Source organism: Cryptosporidium bovis, assembly GCF_009768925.1.
Source record: "Cryptosporidium bovis isolate 45015 chromosome Unknown contig_25, whole genome shotgun sequence".
Lineage (NCBI taxonomy): Eukaryota > Apicomplexa > Conoidasida > Eucoccidiorida > Cryptosporidiidae > Cryptosporidium > Cryptosporidium bovis.
Window position 1 is genome coordinate 47,748 of NW_027125008.1, and position 20,424 is coordinate 68,171.

General features: G+C 25.3%; 9 protein-coding genes across 9 annotated transcripts; 5 read left to right on the forward strand and 4 right to left on the reverse strand.

The window, feature by feature from the left end:
• Positions 1 to 348: 348 nt before the first annotated feature.
• Positions 349 to 1,428, reverse strand: FG379_001711 (SPO11 protein; the record flags this gene model as incomplete). Its single annotated transcript, XM_067327314.1, has 1 exon — positions 349 to 1,428. One exon carries the CDS (start codon positions 1,426 to 1,428, stop codon positions 349 to 351), a length of 1,080 nt encoding a protein of 359 aa, XP_067184745.1.
• A 1,462-nt stretch (positions 1,429 to 2,890) lies between these two features.
• Positions 2,891 to 4,579, forward strand: FG379_001722 (uncharacterized protein; the record flags this gene model as incomplete). Its single annotated transcript, XM_067327325.1, has 1 exon — positions 2,891 to 4,579. One exon carries the CDS (start codon positions 2,891 to 2,893, stop codon positions 4,577 to 4,579), a length of 1,689 nt encoding a protein of 562 aa, XP_067184756.1.
• Positions 4,580 to 5,557: 978 nt separating this feature from the next.
• On the forward strand, positions 5,558 to 8,062 carry FG379_001733 (uncharacterized protein; the record flags this gene model as incomplete). The annotated part of the gene is made up of 1 exon (XM_067327336.1): positions 5,558 to 8,062. The coding sequence occupies one exon, from the start codon at positions 5,558 to 5,560 to the stop codon at positions 8,060 to 8,062; it is 2,505 nt and encodes an 834-aa protein (XP_067184767.1).
• An 18-nt stretch (positions 8,063 to 8,080) lies between these two features.
• On the reverse strand, positions 8,081 to 9,031 carry FG379_001744 (uncharacterized protein; the record flags this gene model as incomplete). The annotated part of the gene is made up of 1 exon (XM_067327347.1): positions 8,081 to 9,031. One exon carries the CDS (start codon positions 9,029 to 9,031, stop codon positions 8,081 to 8,083), a length of 951 nt encoding a protein of 316 aa, XP_067184778.1.
• Positions 9,032 to 9,445: 414 nt separating this feature from the next.
• On the reverse strand, positions 9,446 to 10,339 carry FG379_001754 (uncharacterized protein; the record flags this gene model as incomplete). Its single annotated transcript, XM_067327357.1, has 1 exon — positions 9,446 to 10,339. One exon carries the CDS (start codon positions 10,337 to 10,339, stop codon positions 9,446 to 9,448), a length of 894 nt encoding a protein of 297 aa, XP_067184788.1.
• A 481-nt stretch (positions 10,340 to 10,820) lies between these two features.
• FG379_001755 (DNA primase large subunit) lies at positions 10,821 to 12,428 on the forward strand (the record flags this gene model as incomplete). Its single annotated transcript, XM_067327358.1, has 1 exon — positions 10,821 to 12,428. The coding sequence occupies one exon, from the start codon at positions 10,821 to 10,823 to the stop codon at positions 12,426 to 12,428; it is 1,608 nt and encodes a 535-aa protein (XP_067184789.1).
• Positions 12,429 to 12,492: 64 nt separating this feature from the next.
• On the reverse strand, positions 12,493 to 16,338 carry FG379_001757 (uncharacterized protein; the record flags this gene model as incomplete). Its single annotated transcript, XM_067327360.1, has 1 exon — positions 12,493 to 16,338. One exon carries the CDS (start codon positions 16,336 to 16,338, stop codon positions 12,493 to 12,495), a length of 3,846 nt encoding a protein of 1,281 aa, XP_067184791.1.
• A 935-nt stretch (positions 16,339 to 17,273) lies between these two features.
• Positions 17,274 to 19,382, forward strand: FG379_001758 (PP2C like phosphatase; the record flags this gene model as incomplete). The annotated part of the gene is made up of 1 exon (XM_067327361.1): positions 17,274 to 19,382. One exon carries the CDS (start codon positions 17,274 to 17,276, stop codon positions 19,380 to 19,382), a length of 2,109 nt encoding a protein of 702 aa, XP_067184792.1.
• A 407-nt stretch (positions 19,383 to 19,789) lies between these two features.
• Positions 19,790 to 20,186, forward strand: FG379_001759 (uncharacterized protein; the record flags this gene model as incomplete). The annotated part of the gene is made up of 2 exons (XM_067327362.1): positions 19,790 to 19,957; positions 20,096 to 20,186. Coding segments are annotated over 2 exons (259 nt in total), but the record flags the coding sequence as incomplete, so codon positions are not given.
• Positions 20,187 to 20,424: the final 238 nt, after the last annotated feature.

Here is a 20,424-nt window from a genome sequence, read left to right on the forward strand (position 1 = left end):
TACTGTTATTTTTTTTGTTGTGTTACAATTCCCACTTTTTTTTTTTGTAATTACCTTGCACTATTTAAGTAGAAATCATTTCAAGGCTTGACAAAAAATCAAGCTACTCGGCGCTATATATTTCAAAGATAAAAATATATACTTAAATAAAAATTCCTCAAAACAGTTGTTTAATTAGAATAAAAAAATACACAAAAATTAGCATACTAGAGTGAAAATTTGAAATTATATTTTATATAAACAATTCTAATTTAAAGTGAGTGTTTATATCAAAAATTTAAATTATTATTTTTTCTTAACAAAAATAAATTTAGCGATTTAAATGTGTATGTAAAATTAAAAGTTATTTTATAAATCATCTAGTTCTTTAACTATAACTTTATAAATCCAGTCCTCCACATTAATAATGCAATCTATTTCAAATTTTTTAAGATCACTAGTCATTTGCTTGCAGATACCAACCCACTCTGATCTAATGTTATCAGGTATTCCTGGAAATGACTCAAATCTTTTCTTTGTACTAATAATCCTAGATAATTCATTTTCTGTGATATTAGCAACGTTATCCTCTAATAAAATCCCTGTTTCAATTAATATAGATACAGGTGGTATTTTTAAAGGACGTATCCTAGATATACTAAATGTTGAATCATACCAAGTTTCTGATTTTCCACCAAGTAAATAATTTTCAGCAATGGAAAGACCATAACAATCATAATCACAAAGGATAAAGAATAACACGTTATCTGGAAGTTCCATATTTAATTTATACAATAATGCTCTTGTAGGTATGTCTGAAAAACCTTTGGCTGTAATTAATATACAAGAATTATCAAATTTTTTCATAAAATTTAGCTCGAGAAGTCTTTGAAAAATGGTATCTTTCTCGACGATTAAAACAAACTTTACTTCCATATATACATTAAATTTTAAGCTTTTTATACCTTTAAATATATAAGGACTAATAGAATGACCTGTATTCTCAAATAAAGACAAACAATCAAGTTTAACATGTTTCTTACTAGTTTTTTCACCTGATTCAAACTCAAATCCACTTATTGTTAATGGTCCTCTTATTCTTCCCTTAGCTGTGGATACTACGTTTAGCAATTCTCTTGGAATTTTAATTAAACGTGTTATTAATGCTATTGCTTTATTTGAATTCGCTTGTTTTTTATAAAGTCCCGGATTACTGTAATAAATATCTCTTAACGTTGAGTGGTAACCCTCAATTACATTTCTATGTAATATATTCATTACTGTTATCAAACACGTTATAGAAAACATTTTCACAGACGATCTACCATTTAAAAATCTTACTGTAGTTTTATATACTGCAATCTCCAACTTATCCAATATATCCTTCTCAGTTTTATATTCAATAATGTCGTCTTTAACTATACGGTTTTCCCAATTTACTAGGTCCATTTTTAATATTTATATTATAATTTATACTCTTATATACATCATAAATTATATGGCGAAATATACTAGAAAATCAGATATTTTCGTATATTAAATGAATATGAGCTAATATTTAAATTTATAACTTTGAGTTAATTTCTGCATATTTGTTTGTCAATCTAGAGTTCTGAACTGATAATTTATTTAAATTGTTAACTGGTAAATAATATGTATTAAATCAAATAATTCACGGTAATTTGTGTTTTTATTTCTGCTTATACTTTCGTCTCTCTTTAAATTTAAGTAAATCTTTAGGTGAAGTGGATTATTGTTTAAAAAAATTAAAGAGTATTTATATTAAAAGAGTTAAATTTTTTTGTTATTATTCCATAATTACTCTGACACTTATAATTATATATTTTAGACATATTCTGTTAATATTACATGCACTTTTAATTTGATAAAAAAGCACCCTGACAAAAAAATTAATGGCGCCTAAATAGTCTAGCTCGACGCTAAACTAATTAGACTTGGCAAATTTGAATTAGATACGAAAAATAATAGTAAAAAAGAAATTAAATAACATAATAGAATAGGTTTGTATTTAAAAAAAGAAGAGGTCTGTAACTTCATTTATAAAGGGAAGAAAGAAGGGATTAAAAGTTTATTATAGATGTATAACATTAAATTGACAAATCAATAAACAGGTTCCTCCTTTTTTCTCTTTTTAACTTTGTAATTACCTGGAATCGCAATTAACAAAGTGATACATAAATTAATGTTAAATTAATGCACTTATCACTACAAATATTGATGTTTGTTGTTTACTAGATATAGTTTACCTTGAATAGGAGGTAACCCATTTAATGAATTAAAAATAATCAATTTAAGGAATCAATTAATTAAGGTTATATGTAGTACAAAGTTTAAGTAAATATTTGTAATCTGGAATATTCATCGTTATCATAGCTTTTTTGTTTTATTATTTGTCTCGTGTTTTGACGTGACTATAAAGATTGATACATTATAAATGGAATTCTTATTAATTATTTGGTAATTAATTAGGACAAGAGGGCGACTCAATATTTAATTATTCTGGTATTTATCGCAATTTTTTAAATTAATTAATTTTATTTATGTATTGTATTTCGTACAGATAAGTACAATATTAAACATTAAAAGTAAATGGAAGACGATAACGAATAAATAACAATAATACAAAATAATATCAAAAACAGAAATTAAGTTATACATGGTAATTCAATTAAAAAATAAATATTGTATTAATTGATAATTAACTGCATACCATAATATAGAGGAGAAAGTGTAAATTATATACATAAATACTAATTCATTATAGAACATATACCTAATTCAAAATTCAAAAATTGGCACAGCTATTGTTATTATAACTGTGTACTACATTTTAAGTATATACTTTTAGAGGAATAACAAAGATATAATTCAATTAGACGGTAATATAAATATGTGGGAAGAAATATCAGAAGGCCAATTTGTTTCATCGTGTTTAAATAGATTTGATGATTGTTTAACTCATGAAACTTCAAGTTCACCTAGATCTGTTCAAGATGAAAAAATAAACACTAACAGAGGTAGTGTAAATAGTGATATTTTGAATGTAGATTGGAGTAATTACAGTGTATTGAATCATAATTCTGAAGTTATCCCAAGAAAAGGTTATCTGAGTAGAAATAATAAAAATGTGAATTTTCAGGATGAAGTTGGCAATAGTAGTGATTTTAATACAAATAAGGTAAAATTACACAGCACCTATAAACATTTTTTGAACATGGATAGGGTAATGCCTTGGATTTCAAATATTGATTATCCACAAAAAAATTATTTAAATAAATATAACTTCAAAAATGATAAAAACTATTATAGAAACGATAATTATGTTTGTAATTTAAATAGTAATGGTTGTAAAAATGATTATTTCAATGATTCAAGAAAAATATTAAATGAAAATAGAAATACATTTTATGGTAATATAAGGAATAGTAATCTAAATACAACCTCACCAGTTAAAAGTGACATATCAACTTCAACGTCTTCGACATTAAATCCATCTTTCAATGAAAAAAACATGATAACATATGATGGTAATGGCAATATATTGGGTGATAATGCAGTAGAGTACAATAATTATGAACAAGTCCCACCACTTGTATTAAATGCATTCAACAATGAAAAAAAAGAAGAAAATTATTACTATCTAGCAAACAACTTATTTAATGTACTTAGTCCTTCTTGGATATTATGTATTGACATTGCAGCAGTATTATTAACGAATACAGACAATAAAATGGCATTGAGTAATATTGGACCAAAGTTGTCATTTATATCTAGAGATGCATTGAGACAGATAAAACAGAAAAAATTATCCAGATTCATTAAGGAGCATAGTAGTTTTTTTGATATAAGAAGACCATCTCCAAATCACTCAGCATTATATGTAACATTGAAATTTCCATTACCATCTATAATGCAGCAGTTTTTGCCGAAAATAACTGAACTTAGAAAGTACGAATCTGAAAGAAATCAATACAATATTTTTCAATCATCTGGTTATTATTTGAAAAATATGGACATAAATTCTAATTACTCTTTGCAAAATGAATTAGAGAAAGCATTTTGTGATAAATCATGTTTAAATAAGAAAAAATTAAATAATGAATATGATTTGTCAAGTGCCAGCAATGAATTCGTTGTCACCAGCAATAAGTCTAGTTTTAAAATAACTCAGATATATAATGAAATACCTACTGTGGTTAGATCTTTCCAAATGTATGAATGTTGGCTCTGTGTAAGGGAATTTGCTACTGTATTGGTTCATCAACCTACACATACAATGGAGTTAAGGGAAATTGGTGTATTAATGTCTCAAAAAGCTAGAATTCAAGCCAAAAGAAACAGCTCAAAAAAAAACTATAAATCGTTTCTGTTGTGCTATCCTAAGTTATTTAGAATATTTGGAAAAGATGATAATCATTCTATTCAGTGGATTGGAAGCCATCAAGACTTTATTAAACTTAGTTCAATTAAATATCAACCTCCTCAAACAGATGATGAATTGTTTAACATACCAACATTAAATGAGTCACATTCTCAATTTCTGTTTAACTTAAACAACTGCTCTGTTTCACTAAAATAAATATTATTTTGTGACCAATGAAGTGCTTCTTTAGTGGATTATTATTTTGATGAGTAATATCATGAACTCGTTATTGTTAAACCAGTGTCAATTATCAAATGGAAATTGATGGAATATTAAAATTAACTTAAATACTAAGGTTTGGGTTGTTTAATATACCTTATCTTTTTTGTTTATTGTGAAATTAAAGTTAATTATCAAATTAATTTGTGTTATAAGAACAATTTATTTTGTGTTCATTTTGATTGTATTACATCTGTCACTCAAATTATGCTGATATACGGAATTATTTCTTTTTTTTTGTATTGTAGACAGACCTTAATAATTCGTTTGTTCATTAAACATTAATTCACGAGTAATATTCTTTAAGGACAGGAAACTAAACGATCACAAAATATGTCATTGCTAAATTTATTAGAAGTAAATAGGGAGATAGTAAACGAAAGTAATTGATACAAAATCATATATATACTAGATATAAATAAATAAAAGGATTATGTTATACAATTTAAAGATATAGTTAATAATTATATTCTCTTTTTTATATTATAATGTTAATGTATAATTTATACACAAATATATTTATTTATGTAACTAGGCATCAAGTATTAGTTACACACGGACTGCCGCCAAAAGAGTACTTAATGGTCTAATAAGGCAAATTTATGTAGGGATTGTTAATTTAACATTTGTATTAATATTTGATGAATTGTTATCGAATTAAATATATTAATTGTATTTAAATCGCAACATTGGTGTAAACATCATATACTAATAGTGAATTGATTTTTTTTTTTTTTTAAGTTATTTGTATTAATTGCATTTTATATATATCACTTGTATGATTATTATTTGCAATAAAAGAAACAAAAAAATAAATATATAAACCTATATTTGTTTTAAAAAAGTATTAATTTTTAAATAATAATGTACTTTTATTTAAGAAGTTGGCTAATATAAATAATATTAATGGTAAAAATGTTGCTTTCAAATGCAATACTTGGGAATTATGGTGAAATAGACCACAACAATATAATAAGTAGATTTTTTAACGAAAAGAACAAAATATATGATAATGCTGGTTTGAGTTATGTGAACATTATATTTCGCGTATTCCCATCTGCTGATGATAATGATATTAATTGTTCAAATAAAGGATTAATACTAAAATATTTCACCTCAAATAATTTCAGTATGAATGAGAAAATATTGAGTATAAAGAATCATCATTTAATACCAGTTTTCAATGAATATAACGATATTTGTTATTGGATTTCAAATAAATGTTTAAAACTAAGGCAGGATGAATTGCATTTTTCAATTAGTAGCTATGTTAAAGAATATTGGAAACATCCAGTATTATGTGGTGAGTATTATATAACAAATAATAATGTAATATACTCAAGTGATGTTAATGAAAGCTATTATATAGATTATAGACGTAAAATAAAGATAGAAAGAGAGGATAAAATCCAAACTTTATGTATTGATTTACAGTTTAAGAATGAAAAGTTTATAAGAATAGAGTACTTAAATGAAGATAAAAGAAATAACATTGATAATATTAGTGTTATTGACTTAAACAATAAACGTGAACATGACACTATATCTAATGATGAATTAACTACAAGAAATGATGATAATAATGTAGAATTACTGAACAACAATATAAATATTTTTAAGGAACAAGACATAGAAAGTGAATTTACTGATTACAATGACATAAACAAGTTAGGCGACTCATTTAATTATAATGTAGAGAATGAAATCGAAATTTTAATAAAAAGTGATGATGAATCTGAGTATGTGGAATATAGTAAAGATAAAGTTGAAATTAATTCAAAAGATGAAAGTTCAGAAGTGAATGTGGCTGAAAATGGATATTACAATGATGCTAATATTACAAATGATGATATAAGTGAATTTGATGATAGTGTTGTTATTCATTCAAATGATTTAGATAATCATACAAGTTCTAATGTTAATTATATTGAAAATAATGGTTATAAATTGACTGAGAATGAATGTACTAAACAAAATTTTGATTTAAATATGTTTTCGGTATGTAACGAAATTAATATAAATATTAGGAATGAAATAAGTAATAAAAATATATCACTAGAAAAAAAAGTTCAAGATAGGATAGATAAATACCCAGAAAATTCAATTAAAAATAATAACAGTAATAAGAATAGTGTTACACTGGAGGTAATAGACGATATGATAACACCAATAATAAGGCAAATTAAGAATAGAAGTAAGTGTGATAGAGACTATGAAAGACAACAAAATTCTGAAACTAATAATAGAAGTGAGTTTTATAGAGTAGAAAGTGGTTTGTACTATAAAAATTCAAATCATACTTCATTTATTCCTTCAAATACAAGAACAGATGGCAATATTGTTATTGCAAGAGATAATAATATTAATAAAGAATTAATGATATTAAATAGAATTGAGACAACAAGAAAGAACGTAAATTTAAACAACAAAATTAGCGTATGTAAGAATAACAATCAGTTCTTCGTTTGTAATAACCAGAGTCCTCATCACAGCAGTAATAACTATAATAATAATATTATTAATCATGTTAATATTGATTTATTGTCTGACAAATTCAATAGAATTATTGGAAAAACAGACTTTTTATTAGAGCAATTAAATAGCTATGACAATAATATTAATAATAACAATCATTATAATAACAGTTATAAAGATTTTAACTATAGAAAGCCAAATGGAATAAGACAAAATAGTGAAAAGAACAATATTAAACTATTAATTTCGAATCAGAAGAAATATTTATCTTATTTAGCTAATAAAAGCAATAGTTCGTCCAGTAAAATAAATAAATTAGAATCTGAACGAATGAATGAATTAATCAATGAGGATTCATGTACAAATATCAATAGAATGAACAAAACACGTCTTGAACTTTCAAAAGAAAGCTGCTTATCTATTATAAGTGAAAATAATCAGGATGATAATACAGACATTAATAGTAAAACAATTAATACAAAAGTAATAGATAATCAAACTAATTCACATGATGATAAAAGTTCAAATAAAATTATTACAGTTTTAAATAATAATGACAATGATATTTTTTCCAACAATATTTGTAATAAAAATGACAATATAGATTTGAATCATATTTTTATTGATGTTTCTTCAATTAAAAGTGATAAAAATGTTGATGTTAATATAAATAATGATAATATTGTATGTAATAGTGATAATGTAATAGTCAATAGTAATAATGATAATAGTAATAATAATAATAATAATAATACACAGAGTGTAGACTCAATAAAAGAAAAAGATTTTACCATTGAAAATAAGGGATTTAACAGCACACTATTTGATCCTGAATTGACGGAAATGGATTTTTATCTAAATGAAAATAGATATATTAATTCATTTTCGATCATGAATATTATTTTAAGTAAATGGAGTGGCATTCCAACTATATCTAGAATATAACTATATTTATATTAAGCGTTATTTTCTTTTTATTTTCTTTTGATAACTATTTATTCTTACTCCTAAAACTATGAATCCAAGAATATTTGTGAATATAATTATTAGTAAAATCATGAATTCGTATATATTCGGAAACATTCCATATTTAACATTCAGTCTTTTACACAGTTCATTCCTTGAATTAATTTCATCCATTGAAAGATACAAAGGATGCGAATTTTTAGGTAACACCCAAAAATAATTAATACTTTCATCCGAGTGAAATGGTCGATTTAAATTTTTAACTTTGATAGAATAGTATGTTGTGCAATATTCATCACCTAATCCCGATATTGTTAAGTCATTTCCAATACTTTTAAATATCTTTACTGGTTCCTTTTTTTCTACATTTTTAGGATTAACAGCATATATATGTATGGAGACATACCATACATCATCTTTATTGTTATTGTTACCATCAATAATGGTACTACTCTCATATTCTGTTAAATTTGTGAACAATTTATATTTAATATATATACTATCTGAGTAACCGAATGGTCTTCCTTCTTTTGGAGATAATAGGACAATTCTGTTATTTACATTCGGACTTTTATGTATGAATATTGGCTTAGTAATCAATCCATTTTCAATAATTTTTTTAAAATTTAAATTTTTTAAGCCATTTTTTAGTATCACAATAAAATAATTATCTGGACTTATGTTATTACTTATTGTTATGGAATATGACCCTGTATTAGGTAATTTATAGTTATTGACAGAGTTGTTTATTATTTCACGTTCAAAGTAGTTTAAATCACCATTATCGGTATTATTTAATATATTTAAGATATCTTTTATTCTTATAATATATAAATTTACAATATTTTCTGGAAAAAAGTACCAATTATTCCAACTCAATATTAATCCCTCACCTTTTAATATTTCTCCATTTATATTTTCATATTTTAAACCACCTTTTTTATACATCATATATTAAGATAATTTATATATCCTGGTTCTCTTTTGATATATGTTACCTAAATATAAGCATTTTAAGTAATATTAATGAAAATAACAATGAAAATAAAAGTGGCACTTTCTTATGTAAATAATAGTAATAGTTATTCATATTTCACATTTAATAGAATCAACTTTTCTTTTTATAATTATATCACAATAGTGTAAAAAAAGTTATAAATAAAAATTAAAAAAAAAATGTACTAAATATTAAATAAAAATTAATATCATAAATATGCACGTTTATTCATATATAATAATATACAAAATTTTAACCTAATTATCTAAAATATTAATTTGAAAAAAAAAATCGCATGCAATAACACAATTTTTTTTGCATGTAAATTTTATTGTTGTACATGTAAATAAAAAATCAAATTTAAATTATCCAGAAATTCCATGACCACGTGTGGTGGATGCAACAGAAAGGGGTTGCTCGAGTTCAGGGTTATGTGTTGGACAGTATTTAAATAAGTCCATCATGGCTGCTTGAACTTTAAGTTTAAGTTCCTCAATATCCGTTCCTTTCTTAACTTCTATAGGGTCTCCATAAGCAACATATGAAGTACCAATATCCATTAAAGATTCACCTAATGGCCAAAGAGACCAATTATTATGACTTACAACTGGAAGTATTTCACACTCATTCTCTATAGCAAATTTAAAGAAACCATTTTTAAATGGCTGTAAACGGCGAAGTTTAGAACGTGTACCTTCTGGGAAAATGACCAAACCGATACCTTGATTTATGAGATTTAGACAATTATTAAACATTGGTTCAAGAGTTCCAGTTTTAACACCCCAACCACCCTTTTCTTTAGTAAAATATATCGGAACGTCATAAGTCATTGAAATTACCCATCCCACAATGGGGTATTTAAGTAAGTCAGATTTGTACACATATTTTAATTCCCATGGGAGGTGAGTAGATGCTATTATCCATGGGTCTGCAGTTGACAAATGATTTGTCATTAATATCGTTTTTCCTGGTTTGTAATTCTTCTTTGTAGATCTAGTTATTTTAACTGTCCAAAATGGATTCATCCATATTACAAAAAAAGAAGACCAAAAACGAAATATTTGACCCATAATATTTGTTTTAAACCTCTCATTATAAAGTAAATATGGAAATAGTAATATCCAAAATAAAATTTGATTTATAAATCCAAATAATACTGATAGTAAAATCATTGAATATATATATACAGTTACAAACAACCTAATTAATTTTGGCGTGCTTGACTTTTTAAATGATGTCATTTTTTGTTCATCTTTCATTTTTTCAACGTTGAAGTCTAAATTTATATTAAAATAAATGTATGATATGTTTTCTATTATCTTATAAAATAAGTTACAATTATAATAAAATACGGCGATTATTAAAACTTTATTATTATAAAAATAAAACTTTACTTTTATCTTAATTAAAATGCATTTTCACTTTACAAATGATATTTTAAGGTAAAACACAAGCTTAAAAATAATATATTTAAATAATTTTGGCGCTATAATACGTGGGGTTTTTGCTTCCAATTTTTTACATAAAAAAATGCGATAATTGTTATTCAACGAATAAGAACAGTTAGGTGATAGTTATTTGATTCTTTTTATGTATATTTGAAATATAATTCAATATATTTGCTTTGAAATTTATTCACTGATATATATACATATATATGCATACTTTTTTCTTCTCAAAAATACATGTAAACCAGGACAATATATTTATCTAAAAAAATCCGAATAATCAAAAAAGAGCATGTTGCTAGGATTTCATTTGAAGAGAAATTCAATTGAAATAAGAGATAATAATACCAAATCTCAAAAAAACAAGAAGTTACTCGAGTACGAACAAAATTCGTTATATAATGAAAATATATTTCAAGAATGTAGTTATGTATTATCGACATATGATAATGATTCAATATTCTCACTAAATTTAAATTCAATAAGTATTAACCTATTTAGAGAATATGTAACGGATAGACTTTCTATCCTTAGTTTCATAGATTCAAGATGTAAAATTGAAGATAATAGAACACTGACAGATGCAACAAATAGAGCTTTATTTGAAAAATTACTATCTGAAAAGGGGTTCAGATTGTATGATAAACTAACGCTAATTAACAAAACTGATCCAGAGAAGGTAGATTATGTGTACAGAAAGGATTTATTAAGTCATTTTTTATTGAAATTGTGCTTTATAAACAACAAAGAGAAACAAGAGTGGTTAATAGAACAGGAAGTTAGATTTTTAATATATAAATTATCTACAATAATAAATATCAATTTATTTAACAACAAGAGAGATGATATCAAAAATATAAAACCAGTAGTGATAGAAAAGCTATTAAAAAAAAGCGGTTTCAGTTACCCAATATTAAGATTAGATGAAAGAAATATTAGTAATGAAAGCAATGAAACATGGGAAAATGCAGTCAGTATAATACCAAATAATCATTTAATAACAAAATTAATTAAAATACCATTTTGGCCCGACGGATATAGATTTATTAAAAATAGAAAATATTATATAAATAATGGTATATGTTACATACCAGACACTGAGATTGAGAATTTATTATTATACAAATATAAGAAAGATTTAACAAATTCATTTACATATTTGAAAGAGAACGAGATAATTATAGAGAAAACAATTTTGTCAGATCAAAGGATATCATCATTAATTAAAGAAATTGATAGATTTTTAATTACAAGTGAGTTTGGGAGCAATTTCATAACACCAACTTTGGGAAGCAATAATAAAGGTAATAATTTGACGGATAATTCGAATAATATCAAACTCGATATTTTAAATATTGAAAGTATCTATATTAAATCATTTCCTCTGTGTATGCGTCATTTATATGAAAGTTTAAAAAAAGATCGTCACCTTAAACATTGGAGCCGTTTACAACTCTGGCTTTTTTTAAAGGGTTGTGGAATGAAATTAGAAGATCAGTTAGCTCTTTGGAAATCACTATGGACAGATTCAAATTCATTTGATAAGGAAATTAAATATAATATACGCCATGCATACGGTCAGGAAGGTAAAAGAAGTAATTATTCACCATACCCATGTAATAAGATCATAAATGGTTTACCACTACCTGGGAATGGTCAAAATCATGGATGCCCTTTTAAAACATTTGATTTGGTTCCATTACAAAGAATACTAAAGGCTTATTACGGTAAAAACATAGGTGATGAAAAATTACAAATTATTTCAAATTTAAGTAAATTGGGTCACTTCCAATTATCATGCATTGAGTTATTTAAAGCTATGAATCCTAATTCAGATACTGAGGGAATAGGCAATCATCCTAATATATACTTTAAAAAATCGGCCACACAAAATGAATAATTTGAATGTAACTATAATAGCAATTAGTTTTATTGTCATTATGTTTATTAGTTGTGTATTTAAATTATATAAATATTTTAATAACCCAATTATAGTTACCAAAGTTAATTAATTGCTGATCAATGTATATTTTTATTGAATACAATTTACCAATGTAATTACTTTTATAGTTAAAATCAATCATTTTTAATTCATACTTTAATGTTAATCTTTGGCCTTTAATTACTGCATATATCTCTCTAGGTTTAGTAAAAAATCCTATTACTTTAATATATTCAATATTCTTATTTATTTTCAATACTTCAGAACCATTATAGTAATTATCACTATTAATATTATTAGTATTGTCATTAATATTGATATTTTTGATATTGTATGAATGTATAGAGTTTATTTTTTTTGGTTTCAGAAATATATTATATTCAAAATTACTTCTAAAGTAATTGAATAATTCACTTTGAAGTTTTAAATCCAGAGAAGATAATATATTATCGTACTTGAACAGTGAATATATATTGTCACAATTATATTTATCACCCCCGTTACTATTTCTGTTTGTAAAATTGACTTTAAATACAATATCGTCAAAAATATATTCATTTCTATTTAAATATGAATAGGTAATTCCATCATCTAAATATATACTTCCTTCTGAATGTAGTGTAATTGGATCAATAATATAGTTGTTATATAAATCATTGTTATTACTATTTTTTGTAATAAAGTATCTAAATAAATAGCTAGTGAATACTTTTCCTGATAAATATACTTTAATTCCAAATGGGTTATCTAGTTGAGCATTGCTTGAATAACTACTATTTGTAAACTTATTATGGGAAATCGGAATTATGCTGCCACCTTTAACCAAATCAGGAGTTGAGTCTAACACTTCATTGTTAAATAGTTGTTTATAATTATCTATAAATACATTTTCTGAATGAAAATCATACCAAATGTTATATATATTATTATTATAACTAAAATAATGATTTATGTATTTAAAATTCGCAATAAAAGAATAAATATTAATTGTAGTATAGCCACTCTTAAGTAATATGTTAATCATAAATGAATCACCAACAATAAAACTATTTTCTATTGATCTTAGTTTACTATTAGTTGGGTTTAACCAAAATAACGGTTTAATTATTGGTATTCCGAAAAATGAATAATACGCTGATAACGTATACCAATATGGAATAAGTTTGTATCTCAAATTAACATATTTACTTATAATACCAGATAATAAATTGTCATCGAATAAGAATTCTCTATTTAGGGAATTAATTGAACTATGTTCTCTATAAAATGGGAACCATATACCTAACTGATGCCATCTAATATATAATTTTTTTTCTGGGTTTCCTTCATAGCCACCTATATCAGAACCTGTAAGTGAGAAGCCACATATTGCATTTTTAACATTAATGTTTATTGTTGAATAATAATGATTCCAATTTGATTCAGAATCGCCTGTCCAGACAAATGAATACCTATTAGATCCAAACCAGAATGATCTGGACAATATGAACGGCCTTCTCTTTATTTTGAACTTATTTAATAAACCATTAAATACAGATCTTACATTATAAAATGAATATAAGGAATGTATTTCTCTTTCCTCTAAATTATAATAATTATATATAGTTTGTTTCGGTAAAGTCAGTTCTGGTAAATTGAATACAGTTGGTTCATTCATATCCAACCAATAACCTATGTTTGTATAGTTATTAAATAGTTTTTTATAGTAATTTGAGTAATAATTCTGGACAATTGGTGAAAACAAATCTAGATATTTAGATTTTCCAGGCCAACAAACTCCAACAAAGTCGTTATTAGGGCTATAATCATTTTCGCCATCTTTTATTGGAGTTAAATTAGGTACTTGTATCCACGGTGATTGAATGGATACAGTTGTTAATCTTGTATTGTGTATATTATTAATTGATTTATATTTATCGCAATTTTTTATATTTATATATTTAAAATTAAATGTTCTGTTTTTAAAGTAGTAATATATTATATTTTTATAATTTAATTTATACTTGATATATTTATGGTGACAATATTTTAGTTTCTCAAAAAATGAATATATATATTTTCCTTCAACACTAATATGAGGATCTGAAATAAATATTAAATACTTATCTTTTTTGCCTAGAATATCAATTAAATTATTTATATTCGGGAATTTTGATTCATCTACAACAAGGTAGCTTTTGTTTTTTGTATATTCGATATCTAACCAAATTGAATCGAATGGTATGTTATTACTTGTCAAAAATCTGTCTATTTCTAATATTCTAGATTCGTTCGTTTCTTCCCATTTACTGTAATGGAAACCAAACGAAAACCTTGGTGCAAATAGTGGAAACCCTGTTATCATATTTAATAAATAATAATGCCTTTCTATATCATTCGAAACAAATATTGACAAGTCTATAATACCCGTTTCAGATACCCACCATGAATCAATGTATTTAATATTATTACTATCATTTTTTTTATATAGCTTAACATAAGTATCAGAAGGATTTAACCACATTATTGACGAATATATTACTTCGCTATTTGTTTTTGTCTTATTTAAGTAGTTTATATTATTATTACTTACATCACTCAAAGATATTAATAATGGAATTGAGCCATACATTGGATCAGTGGTATTCAATTTATATTTATAAGAATCTACATTGTAAAATCTATATGGTTCTTCAAAATCCTTTAAATTTAACGGGCATGCTTTTTCTGAAAAGCCATATACATCTTTTGAGTTATATATTTGAATATCTAACCCCACTGAAGTTGGACCATTATATTTAAAGTCAACAAACCTATCATAAATTTCGGCCCATAGTCCCCTGGGATATATATCTGCCGCATCTATAACATTTTTTACATCTATATTCGCATACAAATTATTGTTTATGTGATACATAAATATGTATTTAAATATGTTTTTCAACTTTCTTATATAGTATATTATTAAATCTTTTAAATGGTAGTTAAAATGGCCACTGTATGTATCACTATTTAGTTTATCATCTATTATACTATTAAAAGAATCACTATATAAGTTTCTCATGCTAATATTGTGTTTATTTATTTTATTTGTTAAGTTATATACTCTGCCACTCCTTTCAAAATTAAATAGCTTATTACCGTTTATAGATGCTATTTTATTGTTGCAGTAGTAACTTTTTATTCCAAAAGGTTTGTAGTAAATCTCAATTTTAGATTCACATTTATCTGTATCGTCATTATATGAACTATTTATATTTTCTAATTTAGGAATAACAAAAATTACTTTATCATTATATTTTGTTACTTTTGTATAATAATTCGAGTTATTTTTCATAAAATCTCCTTCAAATTTACCAATTTCTTCCTTAAAATTCAAATTATTATTCTTATTTCCAGCATTTTCGTGGTAACTACTCCCATTAACCTCATCAATAACAATATCATAATTGTTACCATTTATTAAATAATTGTTTATTCCGCTATTTCCAAAAATTACATCCCTACCTACTCTATATCTCTGAAATCCAGAATAAGGCCTTGTTTCGTCTATCTGAATTCTAAAAATTCCTATACTATATATAAAAACTACGCATTTTAGAGGTGGTATTTCTCTGTAATATGTGTTATGTAAATTAAAAGATATAGTTGAACAATTTTCATTATATTTTAATTCATTGCAATTTTCGAAAAACAATATAGAATTATCGTCTATTGACCAAATTGTCTCATTATCATCTTTACTCTTGTATTTGTGGTTTAGGTAACCAACATATTTTTTATACCTCTTGCAGAACAAATTCTCATTACAAGTCTTGAATTTATTGCTTGCATATGTTAGTCTTTTTAGTAATAACAACAAAAATATTATCTTTAAAAAAACATACATTTACCATTATAACTATGTTAGCACGATAATATAATTAAAATACAAACAGATTATGCAATCACCCAAATCAGTGATGTAGTGTTAACTTTCCTAATAAGAACTAGATAAACTATTCCGAATATATTTCAATTATATTATCTATCATTACTAAATTAACGTTGCTAATGTTATGACACTAAATTCTAATGCCGCCAAAAAAACAAGTTTTAATCGACAAAAGAGCCATTTAAATAGTTTGACAAAATAATCTTCTATTGCATAAATATTATTTGACAATTAATAAATATGCAAACCAATTTATATTATTCACACACTTTTTATCTTGCTTAAAATAATATTCAACCTTTATATATAACACAGAAACAATTACAATAGAAATAACATTTAGAATCGCAATCTAAACATGTTTGCAGGTAAATATATTTTCAATTATCTCTCTGCAGCTACAAACACTAATTTTAAGCTCACACAAAAGATATCTTCATTATTTATTTTATTTCACATTTAATCTCCCTATAAATACATGCTGTAGTAACCATAATTTTTGAAAATATAGAAGAAAAAGTGAAGTAATTGGTTATAATTTAAATAACCAGAAAATGGCATAAATTTATATCAAAGTATTAAATTCTTAACACAAATTAACAAAGAAGACAAAAAATCTATAAATAATCTACATTTATATAATAAGCGAAACCTGCTTATTAAATTTAAAATATGTTGAAAATTTACATGCACAAAAAAATTTATATAAAATAAATAATGCATGTCCTGTCTGCGCTAATCTAAAAGTCAGTTTAGGCCTGGACCAATAATGAAAAAAAATTCTAAAAAATAATTATAATCACATAAAAATAATATTAAAGCAAATAAATCTTAAAATAAGTTGGTTTACAAGAATAATGTTTTTGAATATTTGACAGAGTATAAAGAAAATGTTAACAAATGAGAATATAAGTAGGTATATTCAATCAAATGAGTGTTTATTGGGGATAAATATACTTTTGAATATATATAACAGTGATGTCATTGAAAGCAATTCACATATAGGCGACAATAAAACTGTAAAAAATCAGAATATATTGCCAATAATAAACATTCTTGACAGAAAAAGGAAAAAAATAGAAAGATCTAGAGAAAGTTTATCAAGATTAAAAACAGAAGTCTTATTTAATAATTCACATAATAATTGTGTCACAGAGATTAAATTCACTTCAATAAAAAACGATGATGAAGCAAATGTGCCTTCAGAATACACAAGAAACGGGGGCGAGATAACAATAGAATCACCTATTGAATGTAATAGTGAGTTACTAAGTATAAGGGAAGAAGTGGGATCTTGGGATAATCCAATACCTAATATAAATGGCGTTCCTTATGACTATTATGAGAGGAAAATATTGGAAAAATATTTAGAATATTGGAAAAAATCTAAGTTATCAGTTCCCTTTTCTGATTGGGATAGCAATATAAATAATTCAAAAAGTATATCAAATTTAATTTCGCCTGAAATAGTTGATAGTAACGAACGTATAAAAAGTTGCAAGAGTATTCAAGAAGCTATTTATAAGTTAAGAAAATTAGAGCAAGACTTTCAATGTATTCCTAAGCTATTAATAATACAAATATTGGAAAATGGCTCTTTAAATAATTCCGGTGTGCTAAAAGAATGTAATAGAGCAAAATTGTTATCTGATGAAAGAAGTAAAAATAGTAATTTTAAGGTCCCACAAAGTTTGTTTCTAGAAATGATTATTAATGAACACAATAATAATAATAATAATAAGAGTACCAATCTTGTAAAAAACTCCAGCTTGAGTAATTACGACAGTGTAAATAACGATAATAAAGGTAACAATGGTAATTTTTTGCATAGTAATATTGATCAATGTAGATGTGATTTCTACAAAGTTAAACAAAAATTTATGAATAAATATGATCTTTGTAATATTTCAAACGATAATATTGATGAGAACAAAGGAGATCTGAGAATTTGGATGGGAGCATATTATCTTCCAAGAAACGATAAAAGAGATAGTGGTGGAGAAGACGGTTGGTTTGTGGCTGAAAATATTCAATCTATGGGAGTAGCAGATGGTGTTGGAGAATGGGAGGATTTGTCCGGTAAAAGTGCCAAAAATTTTTCGAATAATCTAATGTTAAATTCACTGAATTATATTAAAAAAAATATCCATTACAACGGAGGTCGAGAAAATCCATCGTTATTAGCTAAAAAATCACTTATTAATAGTCTAAAAGTTTGCATTGATAACGGAGTGCACGGAGCGAGTACCGCTCTTGTATCATGTTTTGATCACACAACAGGCATTTTGGGATTTTCAAATATGGGTGATAGTGGTGCTCTTGTGCTTAGAAGGCTTCAATTTGATACAGGGAAAATGGAAATAGTGAGAAGAGTTAAGGAAATGCAACATGATTTTAACTGTCCATACCAACTCGCCACTCTTCCAGATGAAAGAGAGTGGCCTGAACTTATCGAAAAAGGATATATTGATATTGTAAACATAGCTTCTATTGAAAAAAATAGAATGAATAATTCTAAATCCAATGGTGATAATGATTGTAAAGAAAGTCAGAATTTAGTGTGTGATGACCCGGAGTTATCACAACTTTTAGACATTAAAGTTAAGGAAGGCGATATGATTATTATTGGAACTGATGGATTATTTGATAATTTATTTGATTTTGAAATAGCCAGCATTGCCGGACTGTCACACTCTCCTATTGAATCAAAGTTATTTTACAACAATCTAAATAACGCAACTTCACCTATGCTTATTTCAAAGGCACTTGCTTTGTCTGCTTATCATAAATCTCTGGACCCTTTTACTAAGACACCTTTCGCAAATCAAGCTAAAAAGTTTTACAGCGGTGACAAAAATTCATTTATTTGTAACCAAACATTTTCTGGTGGCAAAGAAGATGATATTACCGTACTAGTTGCATGGGTTGTAAACAAAAATGACTTTGAAATACTCGTGAGAAATTCACCAAACATTTGTGACATTAAAAAAAAATTTTAAATACAAAGCAATAATCATTTAAACACACAGTAGTTACCAGGTTACAAATTGATATATTCCAATATATCCATGCATACATAGCTGCTTTCTGTTGTGTGTTGTCTTATTTTTATTTACCGTTTTTTAAACTTATTCATTCATTATATATACAAGTGTGAATAAAACACTAATACTATAACCATTATAATATGAATTATAAACTACTGCTTGTTCATAGGTTAATTTATAAAACTCGCTAATTTTATAAAATAAGTCTTCAATGTTAGCTCATATAACAGCTTAAATCCTTTTCCTTAGTCGATTTTCTAATCATCTATGACATTTTGGCGCCTGTCCCCTTAGCAACTTATTTTTCGTGTATTAATAAAAGAAATATTACAAGGTAAAGAACTAAAATTGATGAAATAATGAAGAATTTTATAAAATTAACACACGAGAAAATCTTAAACATGTATTATATCAAAAGTATTTTTAGAGGAAGGTACCACTTGAATGAAAAAGATGAATGTAATACTGACTTTTTTGACCTGTCAGAAAATAATCCAAAAAACTCATGTACTGCACAATGGATGTTGGTAAGTTGAATATTAAGATATAATAGTAGCAAAGATTGAAAATTAATGTTTCCACATAAATATCCAAATTAAACATAAAAATGTAATAATAACTACTTTTGGTGATTCTTTTTTAATACTTGTCAAATAACTCTTTAGTTGTACACAGCACTTTCTTCAATGGAAGAAAATCCTGATGAATCTAAATTAAATTCAATGAAAAATTTTATGATTAATATCCCAGACCAATGTAAATATACAAAAATAGGTGATACGTATAGCAGAGGAATACAAATACATAAAAATAGTATAATCGATGCAAAATCTAAAAGAGAGTTAATGCTTATTTTGTGCACAATAGAGAATATGTGTAGATTTAAATTAGGCAAACAATATGTATATTGTAAATACAATGAAATTATAAATAGGTGGTTCAAGGGAAAATAGACATAGTGAAATAGCAATTTATTGTTTCCTTAATGAAATTG